At 44.8% G+C, this 10,849-nt stretch overlaps 1 protein-coding gene across 1 annotated transcript; it reads right to left on the reverse strand.

Annotated features, from left to right (window-relative positions):
- Positions 1–1,174: 1,174 nt before the first annotated feature.
- Positions 1,175–9,858, reverse strand: si:dkey-65b12.6 (IgGFc-binding protein). Its single transcript, XM_036964193.1, has 14 exons — positions 9,851–9,858; positions 9,554–9,604; positions 7,833–9,059; positions 7,292–7,632; positions 6,600–7,173; positions 5,903–6,507; positions 5,170–5,740; positions 4,422–5,020; positions 3,791–4,334; positions 3,433–3,629; positions 3,053–3,191; positions 2,577–2,905; positions 1,883–2,456; positions 1,175–1,738 (listed from the first exon to the last, which is right to left on the reverse strand). Exons 2-14 carry the CDS (start codon positions 9,597–9,599, stop codon positions 1,560–1,562), a joined length of 5,925 nt encoding a protein of 1,974 aa, XP_036820088.1. The 5' UTR covers positions 9,600–9,604; positions 9,851–9,858; the 3' UTR covers positions 1,175–1,559.
- Positions 9,859–10,849: the final 991 nt, after the last annotated feature.

Genomic DNA, 10,849 nt, shown 5'->3' on the forward strand with positions numbered 1-10,849 from the left:
CACTAGTGTAACCAGGAGGAGAAGCCTCGTTTAACACAGTAAATTCATCAGGCCTAAGACATGTTTCAGTCAGGCCAATCACATCAAGATTATAGTTCATTGACTATAACTGCCTTGGAAGTGAGGGATTAAGTAGCACTATTTTGAGATGTGAGATATCACAATTTCTTTCAATAATGACAGGAATGAAGGAGGTCTTTATTCCAGTGAGATTGCTAAGGCGAACACCGCCATGTTTAGTTTTGCCCAAACTAGATCAAGGCACAGACACAGTCTCAATGGGGATAGATGAGCTGACTACACTGACTGTGCTAGTGGCAAACTACACTAAGCTGATTTATTAATTTTCCACTGATGGATATAATTAACTGAAGCAAAATAAAATGTACCTGGCAGGGAGAGTAGAGTTAACATAGATAACTAGACTGTACTGACAGTGCATAGTGGCTTTAGCCCTGTAGGAAAAAGAGTTGTATTCCAGAAAATATATCATCAATACAATCTTTGATCCAAGAACGTAGTACCAACATCTCTGCTGTGCTATCTGACCAGCAGTGGCTGGGCAAATTATTCTTATTGAAGACTGGAAGGTTGTGGAGAAGTACCGATGTCAACATAAAACATCTATTTTGCTGAAATTTCTGTCAAACTTCTGCTTTTTGGAGAGAAAAAAATTCAAACGGCCACAACAATATAATAGCTTAACCATCAAACTGATTTCTGTTATTTTGCAATATGACCCACTGGCAAAAACCTATTGAATCGATGTTGTTTCCATGTCATTTCCACCCCCCAAAATCAATACTATGACATTGAATCAACGTGAAGAACAGATTGGATTTGCAAAAAGTAATCAATGTAAGGGGATTGTCTTTTTTCACCAAACTTTTAACCTAAATCCAATGACATGGTGACGTGTTGTTGATTTCACGTTGAATTCAAATCAGTTGACAACTCAATACCTCGCAAGTAATAATTCAAAACTAGATGTTGAACTGACATCTGTGCCCAGTGGGCAGAGGCAGTATATAATATGGCATGGCATATACAAGATTAATATACTCAACCGTTTTGTTTGAATGAATTACTTGAGAGGTTTTGAGTTATCTGACTAAATCAAAACTGTTGTATTTCCAACTAAATGCTTGATAAACAGATGACACAGACTCATTTAGCTGCAATATGTTTATTATTAGGCTTTTGAAAGTTGTAAAGGATAGACAGAGATACACGCGTACAGAGATCATCTCAGTTTTAGTAATACACAACTCTGGGATTATATTTGAATTTTAATGAATATAGAGTTCAATAACAATTTCATGCATGAATACTCATAATCCCTCACAACATTATATAGTTTGGAATATGTTATCAAATACAGAAGGTCATTTTAAGGTACTTTTACGATTTTATGTCGAAATGCTCTAGCCTACAACCAGGACATGGAAGGAACATTTGAATTTTTAAAGGATATTTTGGAGCCATGAGAGTTTAGTTGAAAATTAAGCCTCCAAACTTGATATGTACAGGTTTTACATATTTGTTCAGGAGTTTTTCATTCAGCCACACCCTGACACCTTGATGACACATTGTTCACCACTGAGCATGTAACCCTTGTTGCACTGGCAGCCCTCCACACAGACTTTGGAACAGATCTCTGGGACATTGAGATCGGCACAGGTAGCAGGGCAGGCAGTGCCACATAGCTCATAGTGGCTGTGGTATGGGCAGTCCAGGGCTGTTCACGTTAAGAATAAACAAACATCACAAATGTAGTCATAATACATTCTGCAAATGCACAAGTGGTTATATCGTGTCATTATACACATTTGAGGATGTCTGAGTTCCTAAATGTGATGTTTTGTTATAGCTGAGTACTAACGGCAGTTGGAGGCCTTTCTCCACAGTGGTGAGACAACAGCCCCAGCCTGCTGACATTCGGCCACGTAGTTAGCCAAGGCCTCACACAACACCTCCTGTCGACCCTCATTCAGACACACATCATAGAGGCATTTTGAGGCAAACTCCTTCACCGGCACATTCTTATGACACTGTTCCAATGGCCCCCCTCTGTCTGTCATCAAACCACAGTACTTTGGTCCAGTATAAAGTGCCCGGTCTGAATCTGAGCATGTGGGGCAGTTGCTGTTACAGACGTGCCAGCAGAATGGGTCACCGTCGGCAACACTCCAGGATGCCACCCACGCCGTGGTATTTGATGAAAGCACACCTGTGGGAGTGGTGAAGTCATCTGCTTTGTTACCATTGTAGTTGCCACAGATGCCACCGAGGTTGTCGTAGTAACTGCTGCTGATGGTCACCATGAAGAAGGCTGTCCAGTCAAAAGTGATCTTCAGGCCGACATCTGTCTGGATGGTCCCTTGGATACCAGACTCTGTGATTCTGATGCTGTCAGACTCCAAACTCAAAGGGAGGGCAGACCTAATGCCATCAATCTGAGACGATAGAGAGATGAGGATTTAAAGAGGACTTAAAGTGGATGGAGAGCATACAGGATTCTTACATTCAACTTCAACATGGAAAATCTGTATCAAGTATAACTGGAAGCCACCCACCTCCACTGTCCCTCTTTGGCCACTGAGAATGGTGATCCTGTGACCACTCAGGTCTATGTTGGCTGACTTGAGGAAGGAGCCTTTGGAGTTGACGCGCAGCTCGTTCTTAGTCTGGATGCTGAACTGAGGTAGGGTGGGATCTTTGCCAGTCGTATTCACCAGAATGTAGGAGCAGGTGCCCATGAAGGAGAATGGCTGGCCGTCGAACGTGCTGTAATGAGGGTCACCGAACAACCAGCAGCTGGCCTTGGACTGGGCCACACATACTGCCTTATTGTTCATCACCGCACAGTTTTCCTTCTCACGGCACTCGGTATCCTCACAGGGGTCTAACAAAATGTGCATTAGAGACATTAGCAAATCCTGATCATAGTAATATTAAAATAAGAACATTGACAAAGTTCATAATTCCACATCCAAATTCACTAACACAAAGCTATATCTGTTTGGTAGCATTATTATTCATGTTTTTTTACCTGTGCTGTAGCAGTCCATGACTCCATTCTTCAACCCACATTGCTGACCCTCTTTGCACTGTGAGTTCTTGCAGGTGAATACTCCTGCTGCACAGCTGCAGGTCTCAGAACAGTTGCGCAGCATCACAGACTGGCCAGACTGAAAACCAGCAAGACATGTAAATTATATCATTGAGTTTACACTATGGTGGAAACCATAGGACGACTGTAAACAATAAATATTTAGGATAGTGATTGATTATATTATTTGCACTTTATATTTGCAGATGGCGTAGAACAGATGCAGGCCTTTAATTGTAATAATCACATTAGGATACCATTGAATTTTTGAGATATGAAAAAACAATTTACTTGTCAATACACAATAAATCAGTAATCACCTTGTAATAGTGTCCATCAACCACACAGCCACAGTTCTCCCGTAGGACACACTTGCCACCATCAAACACAAAGCCGTCATCACACTGGCAGCCCTCCTGGCATAGTGGGCATTTGGGAGACTCACTCAGAGAGTCACAGGTGGAAGAACAGGTGTCGGCACACAACTCATAATGACTGTTAGCTGGACACGTCAGAGCTAGAGGACAGATGAAAATGGGAGGAAATGCATGTTATCAAAAAACTTAAATCAGCTTCAGCTTCAATTGTTTTTCAGCAGAGCATTAGGTCAGATAAATATTACACACTAAGATAAACCAGGATAAGGTAAATCAACTTTCAATATCAAAATTTACTCACAACAAAACTGGTCAGATCTCCAGCTGCTGACAAGGCCACCGGATGCCTGACAGAAAGTCACATACGTCTGTAAGTGGCGGCACAGGGCATCCCCACCCTCTCCCTCCTTCGTGCACTCCTCAAAGTGCTCTTGTGGTGGCACAACAGCATGGCATTGGGCAAATGGACCCTTGGTTGACTTTATGATGCTACAAGCCGGCGGGGGTCCACTGGTGGGAGGACACTTCAAGCCACCGTCACATCCTGTCTGACATTTGACCCCTTCCTGAACCACCAACCACCCCGCTGCAAACTTCTCCACAGACGGCTCCTGCAGCCCACTGGGCAGCAGGAAGTCATCCTCCTTCTTGTCATTATAGTTGCCACAGAGACCACCGGTAACACCTTTGTAAGTGGATGGAAGCTGTATGATGGCGCCAGCAACGGTGTCGTAGGTCACCATCAAGCCAAAGTCTGTTACCACGACAATGTTAATGCCGTTCTGGTAGGCCCTGACCTTTCCATCTCCGAGTGACAGTGGGAGATTTGTTGCAACGTCATCCACCTGTGAAAGGAGGAAAAATTGAAAAGATCCGTTTTTCGAAGTGTTACTTTTTAATACTGAATTGAGTAGATCAAGACAGAAAACTACCGTTATTTCCCATATAACTCTGGGAGACATAGATATCTTGTATTTGTAGGCCTGTATTTCAACCCTCCTGGTGACCATTGCATCATCCATCTTGGTCAACTGCTGCACTGACACAACAAACGGAGCCATCGATCCGTCTTTCTCCACAACCTCCGACATTTTGTACACACAGTCCCCGTGTAGGCTGAAGCAGCTGCCATCGAATGAGTGGAATCTCCTGGCCCCGCTCACATGGCAGGTGCCCGTACTCATGGGTATACAAGCCTGCACCCCGTCTTGGACCTGGCACTTCTCATTGGGACCGCAGGCAAACTTCACATTACACTCCACGTGTCCATCCTTTTTACACACACAGCGCTCTTTGCACTGGCCGCTGGGGAAGAACACCTGGCCCATCTGGTAGTATTGGCCTTGGTGAATGCAGCCACATTCAGCCAGCGGCACACACTCGCTGTCGCTCTGTATGAAGCCGTCGTCACAGACACAGCCCTCGGTGCACAGGGAGTTCCAACAGCTCTCAGGCTCATCGAGGCCACTGCAGGTCTGTGGGCAGCCTGAGGCACACACCTCATAGTGGCTGTTGACCTTGCAGGAAGATGCTACAACACATTAGGTCAAATTTAGAATTACATTTTGGTACCAGGAGCTGCTAGCTAGACAAACCACTTCTGACTTATTGTAATGATCATAATTGTTAGTCATTGTTTTGAAACACACATCTGATGAGGTGTGTCTGTGCACTACTTACGACAGAAGCTGTCCGACCTCCACTGTTCCACCTTGGCAGGGGCATCCTGGCAGGCAGTGGTGTAGGTGCTGAGGGCGTTACATAGGGCAGAGGCATGGCCACGGTACATACACATGTCAAACACACAGTCCTCATAGTACTCTGTGGGGTTCACCTTGGCGTGGCAGTGCTTGAACGGACCGTTTTTGTCTGTGATCCTGCCGCAGTACTTCCCTGTTTGGTAATCAAGCATCAGGCTGTGGTCACAGGTGGGGCACTTCTTGCCGTCGCAGTCGCTGGAGCAGCCAGGGTCGTTCCCAACTTTCCAGCTGTCCCCAAATACTGTTGGAGTGTTGGCAGGGCTCTTGTCTGGTTTGAGGAGGTCATCGTTTTGTTGGCCGTTCCAGTTTCCGCAGAGCCCTCCGATGAGGTCTGAGTAGGTGCTGGGGAGGGTTAGGGAGACGTGGCTGTTCCAGTTGAACTTCAGTGTCAGGCCAAATTTGGTCTTCACCACCCCGAAATACCCACTGCGGAAGATGGACAGTTGGCCATCTTCTACATCAAATGGCAAGTTCACATACTGGTTGTTGACCTGGGAAGATATAAAGAAATGTTGATGAAACACGAAGGATGATACTGTCCTGATATTTCCTCTTACATTAAGTAGTATAATCATAAAAGCTCATTGACCAAGTAAACCCAGAATGCAATTATGTCATTCATTTGGAATGGATAACATTTTAAGGTAGCTTACCAATACTTTGCCAGGGTTGTCCCTACTCATGGTGATGATGTTTTTGAAGACAATGATGGTGACTGTCTTTGTGTAAGACACTGCCGTGTTCCTCCCCCTATTCTGATTCTTTACAAGCACCTCAAAAGGCGCCAGAGACTTGTCATCTTTGCTGACCGATTTGGAGAGAACGTAAGTACACGTTCCCTGGAAGTCGAACCTCTTGCCATCAAACGTGCGGTAGTGGGGGTCGCCTGAACCTTGGCAAGAGGCATATGATGTTGGGTAGCACTCTCTCTTACCGCTCTGCAGGCCACACACCTCTGATTTCTTGCATGCTGTTGCTTTGCATTCAACCTTGGCTGTTCCTGGATTGCATTCACACTGCTTTGTGCATTTGTCATCTTCCCAGAACTTCATTCCAGACGGGTAGTATCGTCCTTCATAAGAGCAGCCACAGCTCTCCTTGGAGACGCATTTGTCTCCACTGAGGACAAAGCCCTTGTTGCATTGACAAGTCTCCACACAGGGTTCCTTGCACTTTGCTTCGGCATCTAGATCTGAACAAGAGGCAGGGCAAGCTGTGCCACACGCCTCGTAGTAGCTGTTTGACGGACATTCCAGTGCTGCAAATGTGAAATGGGAAAATATATTTCAATAATTGTGAAATGTACAATCTAAAAATCTTTATGAAATGTCTGGAAAGAAGAAAACTCACAGCATCCAGTGATTGTCCTCCACTCAGGGCTAATTTTGACCCCCTCGGCCAAACAGGCATCATTGTAGCTTTTCATGTTCTCACAGAGGAACTGATAGATGCCTTTATTGATGCAGACGTCATAGACACAGTTGTCCATGAACATGCCTGGGTCCAGGACCTTGTGGCAGCTGGCGAATGGGCCGTCTTTTTTGGCCAAGAGACCACATAACTTCTCTCCCTTGTATTTCTGTTGGAGAGCCGGAGTGCAGCTAGGACATTCCCCTTGGCAGTCATCATGACAGAACAAGTCACCGTCTTCAGTTCTCCAGCTCTGGGCAAACTTCACCACTGTGGGTTCCTTGTTACCTTTGCGGTTAGTGAACTCGTCATTGTGATCCCCGTTGTAGTTCCCACAGAGCCCACCCAGGGTGCGGAAGTAGCTGCTGGGGACAGTGATGTAGAACTTCATGTTCCAGTCGTACATAACCTTCAGGCCAAAGTTTGTCTTCAGAACAGCATAGCTGCCACTATACACCACCGTTAGGTTTCCTCCGGCCAGGGTCACAGGCAGGTAGACATTCTCACCATTCACCTAAGAAAATATCAATAAGCATATGGAAAAACCATTCAGTTCACCTCCTGGGTTCACCAAATTTACCATGGAACCGACCCCAGTCCTGATAATATCTCTCTGGTCTCTTGTTACTTACCTCAACCTTCCCTTTATGCGTGCTCATCACCACAGTCAGCCCATAGACCGTGACTGAGACTTTCCTTACAAAAGACACCCTCTTGTTCCCTCTGTGGTTGTTCTTGGTCAGGACAGTGAACGGGATGAGACCAGGTTCAGATTTAACAACCGTGGCCATGACGTAAGAGCAGGTGCCCTGGAAGTCAAATCGCTCCCCATCAAAGGTGAGGTAGTGGGGATCGCCCACGGCCCTGCAGATTGCTTTGGAGATGTGGGCACAAACCCCCTTTGTACATTCTTCCTTTTCTCTGCATTTGACTTTCTCACAGGGGTCTGGTGGTGGAGTGGGTGGTGCAGTGCCTGAGGGAGTACAGAAGCAACATTCAAGACTAACACTAGTTTTCATGCAGTGCATTTGTTGTGTTTTGTTTAATTGTGTTGCGTAGAATTGCGATGTGTTGCGTTGCATTGGGGTTGTTGAAGAGTTGTCCTCTTTAACAGGAGGTATTGAGGGGCAGTTGATAGGCCAGTTAAGTGTATGTGTCAATTAAACAGCGTACCTTTGGAACATACTCCTGTTGTTGCGTAGCCGTCTCTAGGCATGCCACCATAAACGTAAACAGCCATGAGTGAGTCGCCTTTGATGGAGAAATGTTGTTGCTGCTCTCCCAATGGAACATTTACCCACATGTACCTAGGGTCTGAGTTGAATGATGTCCATCCGAGAGATTTCACACAATTATTTTTTTCACAGACTTTAACGGTTTTGATCCCTTCCCCCTCGGAGACAATGACCAATGTGCTCTCGAATTTGCTCTGCGTGTCCACCGACCACTCTCTGGCTAGATCAGACGTTGGGAGGATGTTGGTGAGGAACGGATCATAGGGCTTGTTGTTGCTGAAGTACATCACCATGACCTTCTTATCGCTTTTGATGATCAGCGGATATTTGGGTTGGACAGATATCACATACGCCTGCCCCTCATTCAGCTCTTTAGCAGTGGATACCTTTCCCTCAAAGATCTTCACTAGAGTGTTGTCCTCTGAGGCCACAATGTTGACAAAGTCTGTTGATTGGGTCATGTGCATGGAAGGAACCAGGTAATTGGTGGAGAGGCTCTGTACCGGTAGCAGTTGTTCGTATACGTGATTGCAGCGGCCTCCATCTGCAACGCACTCGTGTCCCCCGAGGACTGCCACAGGGTGCTTAGCTTTTACCCTGGTCCCAGTGAAAGTGGTGTAGCTTTGGTAGAGGTAGACCTGGTATGGTTCCATGGTAACAATCATCGCCTGTCTTTGCTTCCAGGAATCCACGCCACTGACATTCATGTTGGAGACAGGGATGATCGTGATCTTGTTGGGCTCTTTGCCATTGATAATAGACATAAGCTTGTGCATGTTGCTTGGACCCCCTACAGGGGTGAAGGCCACATAGTCAGTACCCAGCTGGTCAGTTGGGAAGACCACACTGCCGTCTCCGGTCGAGAACTTGTAGTTGAAGGCCACCACCGAGATGTCAGAGTTAGAGGTGACCTGCACTGTTTTGGTGGAAGCTCCTGGACCCCCAATTTCAGCGGTACCAGGTATGCTGATCCATTTGGTGTTCTGTTTCTCTATTTTCACAGAGGTCGAGAAGCCGATTGCATTGACCTGAATTTGAACAATGGCTGGATAATCCTGTGTGGTTATGGCCAGTTTAAGACTCTGATCATCTTGGTAGCTCAGCAAATAGTTAGGCATAAAGGCAGTAATGAACTCCCGCCCCACTGGGCATGATCCACTGACCACTAAACATAAAGGAAGAAAGACAATTTTACAGATGAGCACCTGCATTCTTTTCGCAACCATTTGACTAATGTAATATCAGTTTAATAAGGAAACATATACTATAGCTTAATTAAGTACAGTACAATTGTCTTGCTCCGACTGCTCTTGCTGAATTCATTGACTGTCAAGTGTCATTTTAGTAAGGCACAAAATAATTTGTTTTTGCTTGAATGACATGACCTTATACAAATGTTTGTGTACATAACAATACACATGCTGTCGCTTCCCCCTGCATAGCTTTATAACCAGTATTACATGTCTATATAGTGTGCCTTGCAGAACAAACTACATGAATGTACTTTCAAATTAGAGGAGTCTAGAAATATTTAATTTGCCAAGCTACGGTACAGTATTTGTTTACCCATAATGTTAGATAATAATAAATGATCAACTTGCTAAATTCTGGTAGTGATTACATGACATGTAATATTGAAAGGTAAACTGTGATTCTTACCTATGAATAGGGTGACAGCCACACAAAGCAGGAAAGTTGTCCCCATGGCTACTGACAGGAGAGAAGACAAGTGTAATTAATAGTAAAGGCATTTACTTTCATTAATTAATATCCATCAATAAATTACATTCACAAAAATAATGTGATTACTATGCATTAGTACATTGTACATGCATCTACGAAGACAGGAAATAGTTTATTTCAAATCACTTTCAGCTCCGTAATAATTTGGTCTTCAACTGATACTTTTCACCAATATTTCTAATGCAAAATACTGACTTAATGTCCATACTTTACCTGTTGGTGGGACCATGAAGGATATAACAGACAGACAGGGATGAGAGGGTGTCTTATATTGTGAAGACAATGGATAAAAAATAACACATCCTTGCCAAAATATTTAATTACCGTACTTATTAAGTCAACATAGCGTATATATGACTGTAATGCATATATTGACAACTTTGCATCTTTAGATTCCATCTAACCAAAACATTTACATAGGCTTTGTCACTTCTACTCCCACTCCTTCCCTCTGGCGTTTGAAGTCGCCAGTATACTAACCACTGGTCCTGGGATCCTTCATTATGCACACCTGGCATCCATCATTATGTGCACCTCCAGATCATTAGGATACTCACCTGGACACATTGTTCCTGTGTTCATGCTTTATTGACACTGTTATGCTGTCTCATTTCATGTTTCTTGTTTTATTAAATGTTTCACCTGCACCTGCTTCTCGACTCACAACGTCTACTTTTGTCGCACACACCCTGATCTGTTTCACCTGTCTTTGTGCTTGTCTCCACTCCCATCCAAGGGTCACCCATCTTCCCTGTTATCCCCAGTGTATTTATACATATGTTCGTTTGTTGCCCATTTTTTTGGTTTCGTGAAACCAGCGTTTTTCCCCTTGCTCCTATCTGTTCTAGTTCCGGTTTTCACGGTTTGGCTTTTCTGCCTGCCCTGACCCTGAGCCTACCTGCCGTTCTGTACCTTTCCACACCACACTGGATTACTGATCCCTGCCTACTCTGATCCTGAGACTGCCGTTGTGGATCTTTTGCACCCTGTCTGGATTACTGACCTATGCCTGCCCCTGTACTAGTAATACACTTTTTTTCTGACAATGTCTGCATCTGGGTCTTACCTGAAACATGATAGTACCAACTGGCCATGACCGTCCCAGCAGACTCAGACCAGCTCCACAATACTGTCTCCCTGCAAGGAGCCACCATTGGACGACACGAGAAGTTACTGCAATGTCTTTTGGAGGGACTCCATACCCTGGCAGAA

The sequence above is a fragment of the Oncorhynchus mykiss genome, chromosome 3 (genome assembly GCF_013265735.2).
Source record: "Oncorhynchus mykiss isolate Arlee chromosome 3, USDA_OmykA_1.1, whole genome shotgun sequence".
Lineage (NCBI taxonomy): Eukaryota > Metazoa > Chordata > Actinopteri > Salmoniformes > Salmonidae > Oncorhynchus > Oncorhynchus mykiss.

Coding starts and splice junctions, on each gene's coding strand:
- si:dkey-65b12.6 (XM_036964193.1), bottom strand. CDS start 9,599: ATGGGGACAACTTTCCTGCTTTGTGTGGCTGTCACCCTATTCATAG. Junction 9,060..9,553: donor GGCTGTCACCCTATTCATAG/GTAAGAATCACA, acceptor CTTTATGTTTAG/TGGTCAGTGGATCATGCCCA. Junction 3,630..3,790: donor GAGATCTGACCAGTTTTGTT/GTGAGTAAATTT, acceptor TCTGTCCTCTAG/CTCTGACGTGTCCAGCTAAC.